Source organism: Venturia canescens, chromosome 4 (assembly GCF_019457755.1).
Source record: "Venturia canescens isolate UGA chromosome 4, ASM1945775v1, whole genome shotgun sequence".
Classification (NCBI taxonomy): domain Eukaryota; kingdom Metazoa; phylum Arthropoda; class Insecta; order Hymenoptera; family Ichneumonidae; genus Venturia; species Venturia canescens.
Genome location: NC_057424.1, coordinates 10120143 through 10144277, shown reverse-complemented (window position 1 = coordinate 10144277; position 24135 = coordinate 10120143). Strand labels below are relative to the sequence as shown.

Sequence of the window (24135 nt, the reverse complement as noted above, 5' to 3'; positions counted from 1 at the left end):
TTTCTTCGTAGTTCGACATTTCCAATGGAAAGCAAAAATAAAAAAAATTACGACGAAATAAAAACAAGCAGCGAATCCGACATTCCGAGTCACATTCCGAGGAATGATCAATCGAAAAAACAGCTCGTAGCTTCTGTGGCTGTTCGTTCGTTGCCCACACGTTCGGCGCTGCTGTCGTTCCTATGTGCGATAGTAAATCATACAATATTACAATTTTACTGTTGCACGCTTAGCGTACTCATTATGTTGCCGTCAAACTGAGGAATAGGCGTGTTCACCGGTGCTGTCTCATCATCGGCATTTTTAAACTGTTATTCACCGTTTATTAAAAACACGCGAGTTTCGTTTTATTGTTGCTTCGTTCGGTCAGTGTTGTCGAGGAATTTTGTTTCGCTCTCGGTAAGTGGCCTAATTTGTAAGAATGCTTTCTTATGTGGGCTTCGCTCGTTCAGCATGATTTTAAGATTATACACTCCGTGTGAAAGGATTTCCTTCCCCGAGTCTTTCCATGGGATACTCGCTTTATTGATCTCGCGATCTGCACAGCAAATGCAACACGTATCGCGTTTATTATACGCCGATCTATGTCTATACATTGCAAAGGCTACGTGTTTTTTTGTGAGGTTATGACGTATCGACCAAAGATAACTATTTTCCATGGTAATATCGAGTTCACCGCTGCTCACTCCCCGATAAGTGCTGCCAACAATCGTCTCCGTTTATCTAGCATGTGCGACTGGCAGGAAGCATTTTTACGATGTATTCTAATCAATAATTCGTACCGCCGCTATACGTTATCTACGTGAATACATTTCCGAGTTAAAAAACATGACAAATCATTCTAATCTATTAAACGCATTCAACATTTTTCCAATACATTACTTCCGATCGAAATCGCGGCGAAATTTCCCTCGCTTTAATCCGCAACGTCGAGGGTGGGTGGTGAACGGCGCGACGCACCGACGCAGCGGCTCGCCCGTTCGCTTATATTGATTTTATATTCGGTCAGTCGTCGAAAAGGGCAGTCCCCGAGCAGTCGTCGTTGGACTCGGCTCGTTCGTTCGTCGCAAGCTCAGAGCCTAAACTGTGTAAGAATATTCACTCGGAACGAGGGTATTTTTCATACGTTAATTTATTTTCATGCGTTTTTCATTGCGATTCTACTGCGTTCGGTGTATTTCGTGAAGTTTTAGAGAAAAAAATAACGAAAGAAAGTGCGCGGTTGATTCGAAGCGTGCTGCTGTCAGTTCGGCTCCGCGATAATAGTTCGTAGTTACAGCGTACATGTTAACGTATGATGGCTCGGAAACGGTTGACACTTGACAGAGGGCGTGCAAGCGCGCCATAAATCATCCCTCCGCTTTTCATCCTCCCTGTTAATAACCGTTTCCGCGGGTTTTGCAATTTTGTAAAAAAACACGAAGCAAAGACACTCGTGGTCGATTTTGCATGTAGTTTGTGTCGGATCGTTGATGGAGTCAAAACAGCCATCGCTCTTCTAACGATCCAATGACGTATTCATGAGTATAAGTCTCTGGATTCCCGGGTACAAAGCTTTCAGACTTTTTCCTTACCGCGCGCCACCTCTCGAGCATCGAGATCTCACATTATTTCTGACGAGAGATGATTTTTTCTCGATTTCACCAGTTTTTGCGAGCGCTTTTTTTTCTTGACAACTTGAAAATGTCACTGTTACATTATTGCGTTAATCGAGTCGGAATATTCATTACTTTCGACTGATTATTTTTTGTCGTGTATTTTTTTTTCTTCTTCTAGTGCGATCATTATCGAAATCTTGAAGTTTTTAAAACCCCCACAGGGGGCGCTTTTCTCCTCGCGAGTCACGTACCACCACATTTTGTGTCTTGGTACGACGAACGTTTCGTAGGTGAACCACGAAGTGGGTGTTCGTCAAAACAATCGATTTGTTTTCTCAGAAAATATTCTCGGCTTCGACTTTGGTATTGAAATTTTAATTTCTACGTAGCCCTCGTAAATCGAATATTCAGAAGAACACGAAACAAAAGCCTGTCGGGGCGTCAGGGCGTAGCTGAAAACCGTCGAAAACGTTCTCACACGAAAATGCGGTAAAGTGAACAAGGGAAAGAACTTTTTCGACATGGAGGGCGTTGCGCGGTGGTGAATCGAGAAAATGGCGTTTCCCAAAAGTCTTTATCGAGGCGCAGTAAGGCTCGCGATCCCTCCGAATTTATTGGATTTTTGCTAACGTCGTTTTGACACAAAACGTCAATATATGTGTACACAAGTGAGATATAGATATTCAAGTGCAAGCAGAAGCGGGATGGGTCGTAAAGCACGTGGACAAGTGCGCGCGATTCTACCTATTGATTTTGTCGTGAATTTTCCTTCCGGGGTCAGGCCAGCGATATCCTCGATATATCTATACGTCAACGCGAATATACATAGATATTGGTGAAAGGGTTGGGTATACAGAAAAGTAGGCGTCAGTCGTATGCGCGTTGGTCGATGCTACATAGTTGCATGGAAATGTGACACAGCAATAACTGTCAACCGTCGGAGAGAATCCCCCTTAATGAGCGTAGCGAGCTTCGTGAAATTTAAACAACCCAAGCACAATTAATTATTTTGATGACCGATTGTTTCGTCCCCTCTCGATTTGACATTTAAATAAAAAAACTTTTAATAGACGACGCTGAAGTTCGCAACGTTAGGCTCCACCGAAAAAAATATTTGTAATTCATCATTTTTCAACTTCACGAATCATTGATGTGGGTTGAAAAATTACGAATTGCTAATTCGGCGGGGAACAAAATTGGAGATTTACTGGAATTGTTCGAGAGTTTTTTTTAGATCATTTCGTTGGACTCCAACGTTGCAAAGTTCAGCATCATTTTAATAGAAAATTATATTTGAATAAAATTTTCAATAAATTGTAAAAAATATAAATTTTTTAGTAGAAAATTGATAAAAAAATTAAGGAGCGTGCATCACGAAATCAAAATAATCACAATTTCATCAAATTTTTTTACCACACGGTTATCGAACAATTGAGCGCGTTAAATCCAACTTCTTATGCACGAGATGTATAACTGTATATATGTAAATTCTATGCTTATACACGTGAACTTTAGTGTTCAATTATTACTCGACAGCTGGTGGTAGAAAAATCTAAAAAAATTTATATCGTCTTATATATTTTTAAATAATACATTTATCAAATCTTATGAAATTCTTAATATTTTTAACATGATTTAGCACGGCAGCATTGTATCGTCGCGATCGAGCCTCCTTAAATGAAAAATCGAGATAAAAGTTGGCTGACAAAGCTCATTTTGGTCAAATCATAGAAAAAAAATGATTGAGTTGAAAATCAAAGGCGATCTTAAATTTTGGTGACCCTTCAGATTTACAGGTACCAGAGACGGAGATCGTAACAGAAAAAAACCTGCGCCCCCCGTTCTTCTTATCGACTGGGACCGACATCCACGTCTGTTGCCACACCGAGACTTTTCGAGGTCAACGAAGGTTTTGCGGAGTCAACGAAGTTGGCAGGATTTCCGGATAGATAATCCCACGGAGATTTGGCATTTTTTTCTCGTATAGAGCACGATGCCGGCACCAACGTCCGATGCGGCGGCAACGGGGGGCCCCGAGGCCGGGGGCCCGCCTCGAACAGAACTGCAAGAACTTCAGCTCAAGGCCGGTCAAACTACAGACGAGGTGAGCATTCATTTTCATCGTCGGTTCACACTGAAAATATAAACAATTACGTTGTTAATAATTATTTATTCGAACGCAGCTGAATTTGTATTTTTTTTTTCGATTAAACGAAACTTTTTTCCACCATTCTTTTCCATTTTCAACCCTCTAAATACTTCAGAAAAATCGTTTCAAATCGCAGACTAAAATTTGCTCAACTATTCAAGCTCAAGTTTGTATGCTCAACTTATGATAAAACCAATACAAAAACAAAACGTTTCCTCGTGCAGTATGGAGATGCGAATAATATTTTCGAGTTTTCATATTTGAAGTAATTCGTTGAAGAACTCGAAAAATGACGAGAAAATGAATTTCCTTTAACTTCCTTTGAGTTAGGAATAGTTCGTAGGGAATTTTTAAAAATGTCTCTTAGTTGTTCCGTCCGAAAGTGAGCTATAGTAAGTATGGGATGAGTATAAAACGTCGATTATTATTTGACATTTTGCACGATGTTGCTATAAAAGTAATTGTCGCAGTGGCATATTGTGTTGAGAGTAATGTTGAGTGTACCTTTCCATTTTGTGAAAACTTTGCAGATTGGAAATAAGTAAAAAAGTACCATTGAGAAGCAGAAGTTGTTGCAACCCGTGGACGAAACGAGTTTGAAGACTTTTGCTTCGACTACTCGCATCAATTTGTTTAATCTTGTATTTGTATGTTTCATTAACTTTTTCCCGACTTTTTTTGAGCTATCGAGCATTCGTGACGGACGATTTAAAGTTTAATTCACCACGAGAACGACGACGATACAGCTTTGCTGGAATAACGGGTTCAATTTTGTCTTTCAGTCGCTGGAGAGCACGAGGAGAATGTTGGCGTTATGCGAGGAGGTAAGTTTGCCCAGTTTCCATTATTCCTCGCGTTCTCATACTCTTTGTCTTTGAAAACCCATCTGTATCTCTCCGTCTGTCTATTCCCATTGATCCGTCTATCTGGAAAAAAGCGAATGAGAAAAAAGAAGCGAGAAAAGAAAATGCCCCTATCCTCGGGTGTACAGGGAAAGGAACGGTTATTTTTTGATAAAGAATCCCTTGCGGAGTCGACACAGTCCCCTACGAAGGAAGGAAAATGCAAAAGGAAGTAGGGAAAGCATGTGCAGGGTACGTGTCGTAGCAACGGACCGTCGAGGACGATAGGAAATTATTTTCTCTTCTGTTCTTTTTTTCGATCAAAGTTCATTGCAGAATAGCGAGATCTCCATTTCTTTGTTTCCACCATTTATTTCGCGTCGTTTGTACCGAAGATGCGAGACTCTCGACGACCCTGATACTAGCTGAGGGACTCGGGGATGATAAACGAGAGTAGCTCTCCGTGGGTGAATTCCCGAGAAACTAGACGTTCGTATGTATTTTATGATTTTTCACATTGAGTTCAGTTAATCGCAATCGCCCCGTGGCGTTCACGTATGGCTCGGGTGATGACGTCACTCGTTTCATTCCGGTTCGTTCGTTCATTCAGCTTGATTTTGATGTCGCGATTCGCGATCTCCTGCGATCTATCGTAGCTTTCTCATCATCAACACTGTTTTATTATTAATAAATATAAATATTTATATATATTAAAGATAATATATAAATATATATGCATTTAGAAGCCATCCGATGCACTGCACAAATAAAATCAAGTATACTCATAGCTGTGTGTATGTTTCGATGGTTCTTGTTCTGTTTGACCTTTTAAACATCGAAATCATGCTTTTTATTTTTCAATGTCATTTATTGTCTCTCAACCTGACGTCTCTGTATACTGTGTTTATCTCTATATTTCTGTCTGTCGAAGGATGCGTATGTCTCTAGGAGAATGGGCCCATATAAGCACATTAAATGGTTTTCTCGACAATATTTCGAACTTGATCTATATATATATTCTCTCACTTAACCTTTCTGACAGTCCCCTCAACCCTGAAAACCTTATCTCGTATCGTGACTGTCTCTCCTATGTCTTATCTGATTTAATTCTGTCTGGCTAATTTGTTCTTTAGATTCGCGTCTCTCTCTTCTCTCTCTCTCTCTCTCAATACAAACGCGACTCTATCTCGCAATTGCATATACTCTCGTCGACACTCCGCAGATAATACGCTGACATTTGTCTCTAACTTGGAATATTTTCGTGCAGTAGCTCCTCTAACGTAGTTTTAATCAATTAATCAATATTTTAAAAAGCTCTCGCATTAAATTATCGACTCGTGTCTGGGGGATTCGGGACAGTTTTGTCGTCGGACAGTGCGACGGTTTTTTGTCGACTCTTTTCTTTCTTTTTTTTTTGTACAATTACGTTGCACGTGACGTGGCATTTATTCGGTCGGTTACAGACGGGCTATTTTTCAATATTTTTACGAATTTTTCTCATTCTGTTTATTCGTTCGTTCTTTTTTACATTTAACGAGAACAATATTGGGGTCTGACAACATTTTTGAGACATTTGGTGTTGAATTTTCAAACCATTACCGGGCTCCGTCGCTCATGAAAACATATTAATTAACATCAGTAGTTTCGCGCTAAATTAAACTGATAGTGGAAGAAGCAGGTGTGTTCACACCAGGCGAAAAAAATGAAATATAAGAATAGGAAAAAGAAGAAAAAAAAAGAAGATCGGCAAATATAATTTATTGTTGAAACTGTTGTTATCTATTCTAAATATTTATAATAATTAATGTCAGCCTCGGTGTCAGATCTCAATACTTTGATCGATTTTTTTTGGACAATTGAATTAAGATGATAATAATTTGTATTTCGTTCCGTAATTTATATGAAAATTTTTTATAATCCATTTTGTTTTGATCGTTACTCGGGTGTTCTTCAGCTTTGAAATTCGGTTTATTCTTTTGTGTATATTAATGATCGTAAAAACGGATTAAATTCTTCGAGTATTGAAACGAACGAGACTCGACAACTTTTTCGACTCTCCTGCGGTCCAGAATCTTAAATAAATGAATGGATAAATAATAAATTGAATAAAATTGAATAATTTAAAACGAAAAAAATACTGCCATCGCTGTCTACGCCTTGGTGTTGTTGTTGCTGCTGTTGATGTGTTGTTGTTGTCGGTGTTTGTGATTAATGACTGTTACAGCTGCTGTTGGTGTTAGCGGTCTCGTTGGCTCGTTTAATGGTGCATCGTGCGGTCACTTATTAATTATTAAACGAAACAAAATTATTTCAATATCTCTACTGCTCGTTGATGAAATTTGGAAAGTCTCAGAGCCATCGCGATGTTTTTCGACTATTCGACTATCGGAATTTCTCACTTATTTCATTGCGAAGTACATCGACCGGATTGAACATAGAATTTTTCGTTATTTTCAAATTTCTTATCGATCGCTTTGATAAAAAGTTTGATTTATTTCATATTTTTTGAATTTTTAAACAATTCTCGGGCATTTTTGTGTTTTCGTCTCTTTTACCACTGGAAATCCAATCGGTCGTGATTGTTTCCGCAATTTTCGGGATTTCGTTGATACGATCGGTTCCCAAAAATCGTTCGTCTTACCGATTTTCTCGTCTGGCGTTGCTGCGCTTTAAAAAATTCTTCTAAATTTATTATCGACTTGATTAAACGATTTTAATTTGATAATAATCTTTCGACGATTTTTACGATGACACTGGGTCGCATTTTTTCGCGGTTCTTTCAGTCAACATTCATTTTTCGTTTTTTCCTTGTGGGTCCATTTAACCGAGCTGGTAATTTTATTCCGATATTCCGAGGATAAAATAGCAGTGAAAAGAATTTTTTTATGACAACATTTTTTCCAGAAGAATTTTCGGTCTAATTTTCGACAAGCACTGAAAGTGCAAACCCGAATGAAATAAAACGCGATAGAAAGCCTGAGAGACTCGGAGCACAGCAGGATTTATGTGAAAATACAATTTTCCCGAGATAATAAAAACAGCAACTGCGATGCCTAATATAAAAAAATAACGAAAAGCAAAGCAACGAGTAGCTAAACGTTGGCAGCATGCAGTGCCGATCGATGAATATTAGTAGGCATAGATAAACGACACAATATGGACACTGACAAAAATCCCAAAATCGGAGGGATGGGGGTGGAGGGGCGGGAAGGAACAAAAAATCGCATTAAAGACAGAGCTTAAAACAGGCGAGTCTTCGGTGTCAACGTTTTATTATCCCGTTCAAAATCTTTCGTGCTCGCGACCAAAGCACATTACGAAATGATGCTGACCACCGATCGAATCGTGAATGAGCACAATTCGAGAATTAAACAAAACAAAATGAAATAACTGAACATTCGAGAAAAATCAAGAAAATTCGGACATCGATATTTCGTAAAAAGAGCAAAGTCTCAAATTTTCATTTCAGCAAAACTTTTTATTCAGAACGGCCAAAAAGTGAACTGAGAAAAGTCATTGGAACAGCGAACTGCCGCATTACGAGGTGCCAACGAAAAACACAATCGTCACAAGGCTAAACACGATTAAGCGAATAAAATACTTGGAGACTAGACTTTGAGATTAATTTTCTCCGAAAGCATTGCTCAAATGGCGAAAACTCTTCCAATAACATCAATTGCTATTGATCCAACAATTTTTTTCTCCATGTTATTCGAAAACGTGAGTTATTTTTTTCTTCCAATAACAGGCATAAACGGTAACTCGTTGTCGCTCCTCCTAAATTTCTTTCCAGTCGAGTTTATTGTTTCATTAATTCGATACCCCAGCATCGAATTGTGCTCATCGATTCGACAGCAAGCAAAAAAATACGCTTGTCCCACTCCGAGAACGCTTTGCTCGGATTTTGAGCTCTCTCAAGCCAACGTATATATGATCAAGCCCGCGTTTCTAGCTTAATAAACAATAACCAAATACTTACCTCTACCATATATACTAACCAAAACCGAATACTTATACTAAATACTTATACTGTATACGATATACTATATACGAATATACCTGCCGACTCTTTAACACTCGTGGTGGTTGTGTGTGTTTTGCTGCCTCCATCTGTCGCACATAGAGCAAGGAGGCTGGCATCCGCACTCTGGTCGCTCTCGACGACCAGGGAGGTGAGTTTAATCCCTCTGTAATACTATTCTAAAAGAAAAGAAGAAAAAATTCACCAATTTCTGTTGTCGTTTTTTTCCTCTCTCTCTCTCTCTCTCTCTCTTTTTTTGCCAACTTTTTTTTTCTTGATATATATTGCCCGATGCACACTCGCCTTCCTCCCGCATTATTTGTTCATCGTCTTGCGACTTCACGAACGCGGGAAGTGACAATTTTTAATGCCTTTTTTTTCAACGATTGCGTTGGCGAAGAAAAACCGTTGGAGGTGAAAGATTATCGTATCAATTCGAAACAGTATCGTGTATTTTAACGTTTCTCCTTGATTTATTGATTCCCAAATCGTGGAGAATGAAACTTGGAGGGAGAAATCTATAGCGCAATTGAAATCGTGCTGATTCGAAATGACTGAATCATTCTATTCTCAATTATTTCTACGCTCGAGATCATCCTGGAATCTCGGTTGCGTTGAGGTTGATACGATAATCCGAGGACCGAGTGATCGGCAAGAATCATGTGCGCTCGTGACTCCCTCGGTGGCGGGGAAATAAAACCGCCTCGTTTTCTCGACGTTTACTCAAATCGAAGTAATTCGCGAGTGCGAATGTCCTCGCAAATTACTGTAGCGAATGGCCGGACGAAAACACGGTTACGGACGAAAAAAGGGGTCTCGAGAGCTCACCGAGTCCGTGAGAAGCAACGCTGCCATCGTGTAACTCGATGACGATGCGGAGGAAAAGTCCAAGTCAAATGGGGGAAGAGAAGCTGAGAGGCTGCGACTCTCCTGCTCCGTATGGCCCGGAAGTCGAATGCGAAGGTTTGGATTGGTAGGTTGGTTGGTGGGATTAACGAGAGACTCGCTCACGGGAGTTGAGCTAATTCCTGCGATTCGTTTATTTCACTGTGACCGGCGTCTCCGAAACGGGGGAAAAATAGTCCGTGCGCGGGAGCGGCAACGAAGTTGAATGGGATTTGGCACCGAGGCAGAAGGCAGATGAAAAAACGAGAAGAGTGAAAAACGACACCCATCCGGACTGTGCGACTCTCATTTTTCGTTTTTTCCTTAACTCTCAAATTTAATTTTTCATTTATTTCAATTAGCTCTGGATTAAAAACAAAGTGTTTTCGTAACATAGACTGTAAGCGCTTGCTGGGCTGTGGTGTTCCACAATCCAAGGTCACCCGATTGCCACGGTCAAGACTCCTCGAAAACCTGAAAATATCGATCAGCAACGCAAATTACGTAAAAAGAGTCCTCTCCGGCTGACTTCGAACGCGCTAATCGCGACCCGGCAGTCCAGTGACCTTGCCACATATAACCACATCTAACAACAGACAAACAAACAGATATGACATTGAAATTGAATCCTCGAAGTTTGTAAGTGTCTCCGTCGCTCTAGCGAATTACAAGACTGTACGTTTTTCTCTGAATATACCCGCAAATGTGTGTATTCACACGTATTTTTGGCAAAATCAAGACCATCCATTTTTCTCTCTACAGTCGAATCCCCTTATGAGCCCCGTTCTCGACGCGGAGAGTCTCCCCCATTCTGAAGCGTTTTGGGGGCGTGGTTTAGCAGATCGACTGGGAATGAGGGTCCATTTTTGATGTGCATCGTTATAGAAATAGTCCAGTCGAGATAGACATTGAAATAGAAAAAATTAGGGAAAAAAATTTGCAGATAGTACGACTCTGCAAATATTGATCCTAGCGTAAAAATGATAATGACCAAACTTGTGGGAAATCAAATTTCCAACAACTTTGGATACCACCATTTTTGCTCTAAAATTGAAAATTAACGAGTTATTTCTGAAAAACGAAAAAATTGAACTTCAAATCGAGATGGCGGCGAATGCACAGGCAGGATTGCGCCGAAAATCGATATTTAGACTTCCACCCCTCCCCCTCCCGACGTTAAAAAAAAATCGCTGCCCCTAATTTTTTCTATTTAAGGCTGTTTTTATGTCTATCTCGACTGGACTAAAAAGCCTGGCGAGCGAGTGCTTTTGAGCAGTTGAAGCTATTTGGCCAGCAGAGGTCAGTGTGCGACTTGTGAGTTCCCAATAAGCTCGGAGCAAATTTCTGACTTCAAATCGATTTATATTATGGAATATATCGATTCTGGTATCGTGTACAGATGCATAATGACGCGGGGGGGCTTAAATTTCGCCCGCAGCCCTTCGGCAGGCTTACAAAGGGATTGGACTGTACCAATATCGGCAGTGGCCGTTTCTCGATCGTAGCGCAACGCTGAAAATATCGTTTGGGAGAAAATACGTTTTCGACGGTCCTCGGAACGCGGATGGGAATTGAAAAAATTTTAATCGCGAACAACCGTCCGATATATTCGTTTCGTGATCGCGAATTCGAGAGGCGGCCACGACCGATGGGAATAATTGTTAACCGTTAAGTATCGCTCGTAAAGCAATAAGCTAGGGCTTCATTGTAAGAATGTCGTTAAAAATTGGAAAGTCTAAGTAAGCATCCTCGATTCGCTGAGAGGAATCTTCATTTCGGAGTATCTTTTCGTTTCCTCGTTTAAATTTGATTTTCTAGCACCAAAGCCCCTTTTGAAAACCCTCTCTCGTTACCGTCACACACCGAGACCACAACCGGCACCACCACAACCACCACCGACCATCATTACCACCACCAAAATGAAACATCACATCACTACAATATCTCTCGACACTGTAGCTCTCATTGGGTTATCTCAAAACAATGATCCTCAAACCTCTCGTCGTTCTGATGTAACCAACGATTTATTTCCACACACCCCCCCCCCCCCCCCAGCCCTCAGCCCTCACTCTTACTCTCAGTGTTTCTACTTTTCCAGCCCATTTCCACTGTGTATCGCATATTATCGGTGTGACGGTATATCTTTCGTTATTGGTAACAAAATTTTTCGTTTTTCACTCTTTATCATGCCTCGTAGCAGCTTGAAGGACGCTTGTGTCGCCCAAATTTTAGTCCAACACTCCGACAAACGTCACGATAAATCTGTTCATTTTTAGTCTCATATTCACCGAGAAAATGGTGGCTTCCGAATACTCGATTCGCCCGTGTCTTTTGTTTAACTTTCGCAACTCTGTCGTTTGACTAATTTGGAGAAAAGTTGCGTCAGCCTCCCTCGCTGCGGAGTTGACTCGAAGCAAAGACTTTTGAGAAACGTGCGGCTAAAACATCGAGCAAACGTCAGTCGAGATAAACTCGCCAGTTTTCACCGTCCAGGGCGAAACGGAATTGCCATTCGGGCGCGAACTCTTAGTACACGAAAATCCACTTTTCTCGGTGCATGTGATTCTCGGCTTCGGCATCACACACGCACACACCTCTGTAGACTCTGACAAGATTTGCTGCAGCTGTGTCGCTTACGATCCTTGTTCAATGGCAACGAATACTTGATTTAGCAATGGATGTATGTCTGCGTATCTGTCAAATACTATATGCAAGTAATAAATGCGATTTTATGCATAAGTGAATATAAATATTTGTTGAAAGCGTCCTTAAAGTCGATTATGAAGTTTCTCGAGTGAGCAGATCGCCAAATTGCGAAGGGAATTTCCTCGAACTGGTTTCTCTTCGATGCGCCGTTCAGGGAACATGAATTTGGAAAAATCGCGGTCAAGCCCCACCAGAACTTTTGCAATTTCTTGAGACCGATTTTTCTATATTTATTTTAAAAAATCTTAATCGGAGAGAAACGTTTCTTGGTCACTTTCCCTTTCGGAATTCAGCGAGCTCTTCACCCTCGAAATTTCGATCTCAATTTTCAGGACACCCTGCAAATGTATGTTCATTCGTGTACTCGTACGTAGCACTCCTTAAATCACGCCTCGATTCCCTCTTGAATAACCAAGTTGCACACACTGTCTCTGTCCTCGTATTTGTTTCCTTTAAAAATAATGTTTTCAGTCTGAATTATCTTGCGTCATAAATCCTGGACCACGATTCACCTTCTTCTTCTTCTTCATCTTCTCTCTCTCTCTTCTTATTCTTCCTCTTCTCCGTCACGATCGTTTTGTCATTGCGAATATATTCATGGATTTAAATTCAAGACGAAGTGAAATTTTCACCAGCTCGACGTAAACTCGTGTCGTAACAAACGATTAAATATATAGGCGAGCCACAAAAACGACCGACGGTGACCCAAGGTATTCAAATTGTCGATTATTGAACAGTAGATCCGCCAGTTCCCAGATCAAAGCGACACGTTCGATTCCCATTTTTGCTCTAGCTGTGTCGATTTTTATTTTTCACCATTTCTCTTCATTTCGAGTCTATTTTTATACGAAATTTTTGAATCCACTTCGAGTGAACTCCTTCGAAAGAAGTGCTGATCGGACGATGGGCCTGAGTCGATGCTAACTCAAATTTTTCCATCAAAGTTCATTTTTTTTCTTCAAAATGTCGAACAAATTTTCACGTTTCAGTTCCGGATTACCTTTTTAAAGGAAAATTAAGAAAAACAAACAAACGAATTCAAATCTCAGATGAGGCTATTGGTGGAAAATAAGATCCAAATTTCTTCCTCCGTTTTTTCAATATTCATTCCCAATCTGACTTTTCTCCAAAGCTCAAACTTCTTCAAAATTCCTCTCTTATGAACTATCGTCTGGAAGAATAAAAATTTGATGGATTTCTGAAAACTAGTGTTTTTCGCATAAAATTATTATTTGTATTACAATTATTATTATCATTATTTATTTTTTTATTCCTTTTTTTTTTTCAATCGTTGCTGCATTGTTATATTTTTATTTGATTTATAGTAGTTTGATTATTTTGCAACCGTGAGTCTTGCCTGGAAAGTAATGGTAGAAACGTAGAAAAAAATACGTAGTCAATCACTCGGATTATTCGTGTTAGAATATTAAAAAAAAAAAAAAAAATGGCGTTTTTCAGTAAACTTTAAAAATACGCGAGGAACATGCGTATTGAGTTTTTAATGAAAAACGCTTTTTTTCGATAAGCGTAGTCGACGGGGTAGCAACGAATCCAAGTGAAGGAAGGGTTGATTTTGAGAATATTGTACCTGCGTCTGCATGGTTCGATGGCAACGGAGTGTGAAATAGAGAGAAAAAAGAAAAAAAAACAAAAACGAGAGAGACAAATCTGAACGTGCTTTCACGGCAAGACACGCGGTGTGCCTTTTTTTATGTATTACTTTCGCAGTTAAAGCGCGTCTCAAATGAAATATCATCTTTCGTTTCGATTTCGACAATTTTCGTCGATTTTCATCGTAGAGCGAGGAGGTTGGAGCAAATACTCTGATGATGTTAGACCACCAAGGCGGTAAGCTCCCTTTTTCTTTTTTCTTTTCGTTTATCGAAAAAACAAAACAAAAACAATGGAATTCACTTTTTTTACAGTATTATTTGATCGATCGATTCATGTGACTTAAACTTATACTTACTTTCTTCCTTCCTTCTCTCATTTTACTTATTTACTTTATTTACGGCTATTATATATACATATTACGTAAACAATAGCCAATTGACACGAGGACGCTTGGGGGGCTTCCAACCATTTGAATCGTCACGTCAAATGATCCATTAAACAATGTATTACGACGCTTGCACTATCTCTCTCGATTTAATTAGTATCGCATGTTGTTAACTTTCTCTCCTTGCTCCGTCCTCTACTGACCTATAGAAAACTTCGTCTCTCGCTCGATCATTCCTCATCTTATTTTCTTATCAATATCACATGTATGTACATATATATACTCATATATATACACGCTTGTATATATATATGTATGTGTATATATAACGTGCAGTTGCAGTTCCGGTTTCTTGCTCCATCCATCAAATGACATTTCCGGTGCGATTGTCAATTTAGACGAGTAATAGAGAATAATCAAAATTACAGAAAGATTTTATTTTTTCCTCCCCCGCCCCTCTGCCCCCTTCCGACATTATTCCGAATCGGTTTTTCAGATTTACTTTATAGAACGCCATTTTATCCAATGTAACATCTTGTGTACAGCAAATGCGTTCCCGTCGAGGCTCGAAATTATAGTCAAATATTGTATCACGATTTCCTGTTTTAGACGAAACTCCCAACGTCCCGAAAGAAACCTACCGTAGTACGTGTATTGTTTTTCGTTATTTTTTTTTTTTTTTTTTCTTTCCAATTGTTTTTTTATTCCTCTTAATTTAAAGAAATGAATAGAAAAAAGAAATACGAGGGACGACTGTATAAGTATGTTTGTATCGGCGGTACGTCTCTTGTTGTGCTTATGGTTATCACGCAGCCCCGTTTTCGCCCCCTCGCTCGTCTCCGTCGCGCAATACCGTCGATTAAAACTCGATCGATTTATTTGGAATTTATTCGGAGCGATGAATGGTGCGGCGTTTGCACACGACTGGAAATAATTTGCAGCTCTAAACGACGGGCGTTAAAGTATTTGTGGAATTTTTGTAAGACTCAACCGTTGCAACTGATTATAGTTTTTTTCTTGCCTTTTGATTTTGACTCGAGTGCTGAAAATTCATGATTGAGAATAGCTGGATAATTGGAAGTCGTTTATCAAGAGCTCCGAGGATTAATTTTTATTCTTCCCGGTTGGACTGGAGCAACGGCCTCTCCGGAGCTCCCACGAAACGCTAGTAACAACGAGATTTCCGTACGGAGTGAGCCTCTGCCCGGTGGAGCTCCAGGGACACTCGAGTCCTTGGAAATCCTGCTCACAAATGTCACGTAATTACAATGACTTTTTCCGTCCCGATAAATTCAGTATTTTAACCCGAGGAGATCTAACGCTGTATCGACAATAATTGTAAGCTTCGAAGAGAGCAAGAGAGAAAGAACGAAAGAAAGAAGAGAGAAAGGGGAGCGAGAGAAAGAGAGAAAAAATGTAAGCGCGCTCGAGCGAGGGATCTTCAACGGTGGCAGCGGTGAACCCCATTTTTTTTCATGTTGACGTCACTCTTACTGGTCGGTTACCTGTTTAGAGCCATGAGGTCGGGATGAAAACCCTCGTAATGCTGGACGAGCAAGGCGGTAAGCCATCTCTAACTAGACATAACTTAAATACATTAAAATTACAATAAAACAATAATGAAAGGAAAAAATGTTGAAATTATAAAAACCAAACGAAACGAAGCAAACAGATCGAATACTTGCGTGTTTATATATACATATAAATAAATATATACGCATATATATCTATCTATATCTATATATGCTTGCAAAGCAGAATTAGCACTCTCAGCCGACACACCCCCAGCATCTATAGATCTTGGCATCAACTCGCGATTCAAGTGAGACTCGATACAAAACTTTTTATACTATACCTCTACTTATACTTATACTTATACTACTACTACTACTACTACTACTACTACTACTACTGAATACTACTCTTATAAAACTACTACTACTCCTACAACTATATACTAAATACTGTTATTGTTACTGTTGTTATACTATTCTAACAGCACATCCAACAGACCAGCAGCTAAAAGTACCAACAATTTACGAAGAAGCGAAAGAATAAAAAACGTTTCAACTGAGAAAAGAGTATATTGATTTGTATGAAAAATATTCGACAATTAGCCAAAACTGTTTCGCCTGATTCGTAGTGATTTTAAAATGATAGATTTATAAAGAAAAGCATCAATCATGATATTCGAGAGTATGTGGAAAAAAAACAAAAAAAAACAAAAACAAAAACCAAACAAAAAGAAATCATCACGAGAATCAACGATTCGATCGTCCTGTTTGATCTTTGATCGAATCGGTAGCCTCATATCGATATATTAATGATCGTTTATCATCGTGTAAAACCAACTCGACCAAATCACCAATGAACAATCAACAACCAACCAGCCAACCAACCAACCAACCATGACTAACAAATGATATACGTAAAACAATAAATTTGGATACGAAATCGATAATTTCACTGGGAATTGAATAAATCTCTTGCATACTCGCTGTGTCGCTCGATTAAATACTGCGACTCTCGTTCACGTAGCTGGGTGCGCTTGTCATCCGAGCACTCTGAAATCCTAGCGTCAGACGTACCATTCAAAAAATGAATTTTCATAAATGACTCATTTAACGAGATTGTTTTGCGACGGGCCGGGCGCAATTTAACTAAATGGACAAGAAAAACCTGCACCGTAGACTGCACGCGGCACTCTTATCTATATACGTATACGTATCCGTAAATCTATATGCGTACGTATACGTATATTTATTCCGAATCTGTTTACTCTTGTTGCCAAATATCGACACCTATACCTTCAGCATTCTCATCAATCTTACCACCTGATACAACAATTACTATCTATATATATATATATATGTAATTATATATATTACTTTTTCTATACATCTCATAATTCACAATAACTATTAATAAAAAGACCTATGACGATATATTTAATTATTAGAATAGTTATCTGTCAATGTTTCGACCCATAACTGCCTATCTCAATGTCATATTCTCTGTTACTGTTAAATACTTTTCGGTGTTACTGGACGACTCGACTCGTCGAATGTACACGGGGTGTTCGGAAAGTGCACACTGCAGGCTTGGCGGCTGAGTAGATTCCGGGGAAAAGCGTCCTTAACGCGTTGCTCCGCGTGGCCGAGGGTTGGCGAGATTTTCGTTGATTCGTGAGGGGGAAAGAAAATTCCGATAATTGTGGCAAGCCTCGTTGTACTTTGGTGTGACTCATTTCGTGATTGAGAGCGAGTCGATTTTGAAGGGGTGCATCTTATGAAAAAAAATAGTCAAGGACTTTCGTCTTCGGGATCTCGAAATTGGGGTATCCGCGAGTAGCCTGGATTCGACTTTCCGGACACCCCTCATGCCTGTCCCCCCATACGCTTTTACCACGTTTGCGTGATCGAGCTAAATTTCCATTGGCATTTAACGTCTTACCGAAATGCAAAATGAGCAGTACAGTTCCAAGTCTACTCTGCTGCCTTCGATACTCTCTCCATGCACAGCGCTTTATCTCACATGCCCGGCTCGTCAGGTGTAAGCAAAACGCACAGGCACACCCAATTACGTGCAATATACACGTATGCACTCGTGACGAAATTCTGGACGCGAGATCCCTCGGTTTTCACTACTCTACTTACCAATCCACCTGGGGATCGTGTCCGTAGATTTTTTTCTACGTGCATACGTGAGCTTTGGAGTCGTTTGTATTTGAGTGCACCTGTGGGCCTTACTTATACAATGCCCTCGAAGTAACATCGACTTTATTTATTCACGGAACTCAATTGTTTTGCCACATCCACGAAACTCGAGCTCAGCCTATTGGTCGACGTAGAAACTTGTCATTTTGGAAATCAAATGTTTCATTTGCACTTGAAGTTCTTTCAAATTCGAAACTATCCAAAATTCGGTCAGAAACTGATGAGTTTTATCGTCCACAACTCAATTAATTATAAATGTTTTTAATTGCGCTCGTTACTTCGCTTTGATAAAAAATGTAGTTGGAATAATTCGTAACCACTCAAATCCACGGAGCAAGTCAATTTTTATTTATCTCCATTACACCACTGTCCTTGATGTCGACATGCTAATTTTGACATTTATCGCAAACGAGTATCGAGTAAAAAACAAAAAATTTACCGCTCAAGAAGATGACTACATTTTTAAATAGTCAAATAAATTAGTGTTTCGTGGAAACAACTGCAAAATTGATGTCCGCCCTGACATGTCGTACGATTTATTTCAACACCTGGTATTTTCTTCTTTGGTAATACACATATACACGGGATTTCTCACTCGTAAGAGAATTCGTTAAGTGCTCAACTATACGTGTTTGTACATCAGTGCTCTTTATCTACTACTTACTACTACTGCTATCTACTTTTTTTCTACCTCTTACAATTGGATACTCTAATTGTATGCTCTTGATACTGTCAGAAATGTTAACGATCCTTTCTACCGATGAACAGAGCAATTGGACCGGATCGAGGAGGGGATGGACCAGATAAACGCGGACATGCGTGAGGCTGAGAAAAATCTCACTGGAATGGAAAAATGCTGTGGCCTCTGCGTTTTACCGTGCAACAAGTGCGTACGAAAGTTCCGAATGAAAGAATTTCTGCAAATCGATTTTGCAGAATGTTTTTTTTTTTTCGTTTTAAAAATTTTTAAATTTATTCACGTGGTTATTTATTGGAAATATTCGTTTTTAATAGACTTTCGAATTTGCAAGGCAGAATTATTTCAGCTGATTTTTGTTGTCTTAGGAATACAAAAATTTCTCAATTTGCAGAGGAGCGAGCTTCAAGGAGGACGAGGGCACGTGGAAGGGAAACGACGATGGAAAAGTTGTCAACAATCAGCCACAACGGGTTATGGATGATCGCAACGGTCTCGGACCTCAGGGAGGTTACATCGCGAAAATCACAGGCGACGCGCGTGAAGGCGAAATGGAAGAAAACATGGGTCAGGTCAACACGATGATTGGTAATTTGAGAAATATGGCAATCGACATGGGAAGCGAGCTCGAAAATCAGAATCGACAGATCGATAGGATCAATCGCAAGGTAAGATTCCGTCTGACAAATTTTTCATTGTCAACAAATTTGCAAGAGAAAAAACTAAAAAAATAGCGCATAAAATTTTGTCCCATTGAAAAGAAAAACCGAAAGTTTCGTAGCTACAATTTTTCAATTATCGCTTCACTTGCTATTTGAATAAAAAAATGTTCATTTTCGATATTGTTCGTGAAATTTGAAATTCCTGTTTTGACTATCGTACTTTGTTTACCCCGTGACAAAAAGTTACCATTTTTTGTACGATTATGCGTGGAGGAAAGAAAGATTGAAAAATAGTCGTGCAAACTGTAACTTTCTCGCGTCTGTCAAGCTAGACGAAAAAAAATGTTTATTAATACTATTCTCCATAATACAGGGTGAGTCCAACGAGACGAGGATACAGGTGGCGAACGAGCGAGCTCATCAGCTTCTGAAATAAGGGGTGAAAGCAGCAATCCAAGTTGCAGCTAATGTTAAAGAATTCTCTCTCTTCCTTCGATCTTTTATCTATGCGACCTAATTTCCCCCTTGTCACTCGTAATCTATTCGTCCGCCATTGCCGACATACGTACACAGTTGACAAAAAAAGCAAAAAGCAAAAAAAAACAGCAAAAAAATTGTACTCCTAATAATAACCGCGGCAGTGATACTTTTGAGCATGTAAAAGCGCGGCAATATAATCTTCGTATAGATCTTCGAAAACGTTCGAGCTACGTATTGATGATGGGGCGGGGGTATCGAAGAGTTGCGAGAATCGTGCTAACCGAAAATCGAAAACGTAGTATTATTACGAGAAGAAAAAAGCAAAGGAAGGCACGATAAAGTTGAAAGAGATGAGAGTTTAACTGGACGAAAAATCCGTGTCGAAAACTCAATGCATTTCGACATGAGAATGTACGGGTCGTAGTGAAAGACGAGAAAAGTTTTGGTCCTTCATTTTCCTTTGCAGTTAAACAAACAAAATAAATCATTATTGGCATAGATTCACCTTCATGAAGGCAAAAACGGAATAAGCTAGAATTAGGGTTTTTCGTATTCAATGAAAAAGAGATACATTAATATTGACTTGAATTTTTACGGGAACCCGATGAAAAATTGACCCTTTCAGTCGTTCGTGTATTATTTCCGTGCAGTAATAATGTTGATTTTCGTCACATTCGAATCGATCACCGTTTTCGAAATTGCTTAATACAGCGATATATAGTTAGTCGAATATAAGATTTTTTCACTCGATCTTCGTAAAAATTGGGAATAAATATAAAGAAAATAAAAATTCTTTATAGATTGGCCAAAGGGCTTTAGATTGAAGGCTCAGGTAAACAAAAAGAAACAAAATATATAAATATATATATATATAAATCTATAAATAAATAAAATGATATCGGCATGTTAGCAATATTTTGCTTTGATTTTGTGACCTTTTAAAATACGCTTTTATCCTCTTTTATCATTAACCGACGTACGTCTATCTAAAATCTCACTAAACACCGCGTAACGCTTCGAAGGCACTTAAAGGTGTGTGAATTAGATAGGGTAATAACTGTCAATGCCCTTCGAATAACGATTTACGTCAAAATTTGAAACAAAATTAATAAACCTAAAAATATATACCGACCCTATTCAACAGAGTGCGAAGATCGTACGAAAATAATAGCGTATATCGAAATGAAAAGATTCCGGGGCTGAAAGGGTTGACGAATACGAATCGCGTATTCAAGTTATGAATTATTATCGAAACTACGTAGTATTATTATTCTCATAATAGCTTTGAGAGTACGAAACTCGAGATCGTTGTTACATTGTTTTATCTGCGATCGAGTTTTCGCGAAAGCCATGCAAATCCCGTGTCTTATGAATGTGTTATGCGTATTCTCCTCGAGAGCTCAATCCATTTGACTAATTTTGTATGTGGATCGAACTATCCGGTGAAACGTAATAATTGCTCTAAAAGAGGAAAAAGCGAACAAAACGTATAGAAAAATGAAGATTGAAATGAAAATATACTCAAGCAGATACAGCTGGAGGCGTGTAAACGGCATGATTGATTTATCGTTATCTTTACAATTTTATTGTTGCATATACTATTATTATTATCATTATTATTAGTATTATTAAAATCATGATTTGCTTTGGCAAAAATCTTTGTTCGTGTTGAAATATTTGTGATAACTGTGTCGTTTTTATCATGAGAATATTAGAGTAATTAGCTTACATAATTATTTCATATTATCACATTATGTTTAATAAAAACAAACGAGCAAAAAAAAAAAGAAAGAAAGAGAAATTAAATAGTGCACAAATAACAATTGAAGCATTAGATTGCAACGACAAATAACATTCGTCGTGATAATACCATTACGATGCATATATATGTGTACATATATATTTATGTATTTGCATTTACATTTATATATACATACATATATATATATATATAAGTATAAATATAGTTTTATTGCCGAGTTACATAAATCGTTTTATTATAACACACGGCAGGTGGCACCTACCGCGTGTATAGAATTATTGTGACAGTGTCTAACAAAGATTACCTCTGAACAAAAAAAAACAAACAAACAAACAAAATATACTTGTACATTGTTATCACGAATACCACGTTCGAACGCAATATAAACACTGCGTCCAAATTGTGGCATTATTTTTTTCGAAAAATTTGACGGTCGCTCTCGCGACTGTTCCCTCAAATATTTTGCGAAACAAGTGCAACAAAAATATATAAATCTTACGTACGATAAAAAACTACGAGTAGGTTTTTTATTTTTCCAAGCCTCGGTTTCAAGCATTCGAGTATGTTTCATCAGTCTTTGTTGGTTTGTCAAAAGTTTGAAAAACTGTATTCCCCTGCGTCGATCGAGAGCTGTGTCGGTATTTCATGTTTTCATTTTGAATTTCATCAATTCTTTTTTGCCCCTTTTGTGTTCTGACTAACAGGCCTTGGTCACCGACATCGAATGTATGTACTAGGGAAAACACACAAAAAACCAAAATAGTTGCATACACATTCCGACGAGTTTCAATATGCGCGAGATATGAGCAATAAATACTCTCAAAAAGGAATCTACCGTCGTGGGAGGGCTAATACTTAAAAAAAATGGATTATGTAAAGAAGAAAATCGTGTTTTCAATCCGTTTGTTCAAATGGTGTTTTGGCTATGCGCAACTTTATAAATGTATTTACATTCATATATGCGCGCGTGCGCGCGCGCACACATACACACAACCACCCATACACATGTACATAGGATGTCCCTGATATCGACTCTTAGTTTCAGGGTAGATACGTCGCGAGATTTCGAAAATAATTCGTCACGTATTTTTCTCTTCGCTCGATTATTAATTAACGATTGTTCGATTACTGAACGCCAATGGTGAGTGTAGAAAACACGTGGTAGGAGACCGTGCCACACATATTTTGTTAACCCCATTATTAACCCAATGAAACTTTGGTTGTCACGTATCAGTTTATTATCATTAATCAACGATACATCGAAAGAAAGAGGGCCTTTATATTGAGTCTTTGAAAATTCGCGACTTATCCATCCCGTGAATGTACAGGTCGACTTTTGGAAAACCCTGTATAAATATTTCTATATATGTATTTGTTGTTGACATAGACCAGGGTATGTCAAATTCTCAAGAGCCTGCGAAATGTAGTAATGTGAATTAGGGCTCAGCTGTCTCTCGAGCAGCTGGATTTTTGATCCAAGTAGATCATCCTTAACGACAACTAAGTAATAAATTAATATCACAAAATGCAGACACACTCGGGTGTTAACGAAGGAACCATATCGTGCGAATGACAGATTATAGAACGATTCGCATATTTCTCGGCGCACGCACACACATACACTAATGTTTATTTTCGATCGTGCATTGTTTAAGTTCGATAGAAAAAATGAAAAATGCACCATTTTTCCCAGGTAACTCATTCGTTCCAAGGATTTTTTTCTTTTTATTTTCTTTCTAACGAACCATTATCACCTTCCTTGCGTACATGCTCGCCGAGACAAGTCCGAAAATTACTTACCCAATTCTATATGTCTCACTATACATGCTGCTGCATTTCGGGGTTGGAAAACATATCGAACACAAAATTACACACAGGTCCGGGTATCTCACACTGGAAACGGAAGACAGAGACACCTTACGTCATCTCTGAAGTTACCCGATGTAATAGATGTAATAGACACGTTGGGAGAAAAAAACCTGAAAAACTAACCTACAAAAAAAATAGAAAGAAACAAACGCGAGAGACCGAGATCTAGAAGCGGAACAAGAGTCTCAATTCAAGTCTCGGTTAATTTTTTCTAAAATTATATAGAGGTTTTGATGGAGGGGTGTGTACATACTGTATGTATAGATTATTTCGTTCGAATTCCGTATATGTATAAATATATATGTATCGATTACATATATATGAGTATAAGTACAGAAAAAAAGTGGAATTTTTTTTCCATCGCGTGAGTTGGTTAATCGTTGAAGATCGACACGAAATGCGACTTTATTAATGATGTACACGTATTAAAAGTCGAGAAAAGGATAAAGCTACGTGCTGGATATCGCAATTCATTATATATTCAAACAACTATATTATTGTCGCAATCTATTGAACTAATTTTTCTTGTCCTCGACATAATTTAACCATAAACTGATCAATTCTGTAGTACATTGGGATAGTTTATAGATATATACGTACTCTTCAATTCGTCATGCGTACGCATATATTTATACACATAAAGCATGTAAAAGTGTAAAAAAAAACAAATTAGAATGAGATTTCAACCTGTGTACTTATTTCGCAACAGTATAGTTGAATAAAATTATAATCCAAAGTATGTACATAAA

At 38.6% G+C, this 24135-nt stretch overlaps 1 protein-coding gene and 1 long non-coding RNA gene across 5 annotated transcripts; both read left to right on the top strand.

The window, feature by feature from the left end:
- Positions 1–231: 231 nt before the first annotated feature.
- Positions 232–24135, top strand: LOC122410302 (synaptosomal-associated protein 25). 4 transcript variants are annotated; one of them, XM_043418467.1, is made up of 7 exons: positions 232–399; positions 3387–3702; positions 4530–4571; positions 8713–8761; positions 18685–18802; positions 19008–19281; positions 19649–24135. In XM_043418467.1, the coding sequence occupies exons 2-7, from the start codon at positions 3592–3594 to the stop codon at positions 19709–19711; spliced, it is 657 nt and encodes a 218-aa protein (XP_043274402.1). In that variant the 5' UTR covers positions 232–399; positions 3387–3591; the 3' UTR covers positions 19712–24135. The 4 variants fall into 4 exon arrangements, with proteins under 4 accessions (XP_043274402.1, XP_043274400.1, XP_043274399.1 ...); XM_043418465.1 differs by lacking the exons at positions 232–399; positions 8713–8761 and adding exons at positions 965–1088; positions 15714–15762; XM_043418464.1 differs by lacking the exons at positions 232–399; positions 8713–8761 and adding exons at positions 965–1088; positions 14001–14049.
- LOC122410305 (uncharacterized) lies at positions 8768–13658 on the top strand. The gene is made up of 2 exons (XR_006260889.1): positions 8768–9583; positions 9693–13658. It is a non-coding gene; the product is annotated as an uncharacterized lncRNA (long non-coding RNA).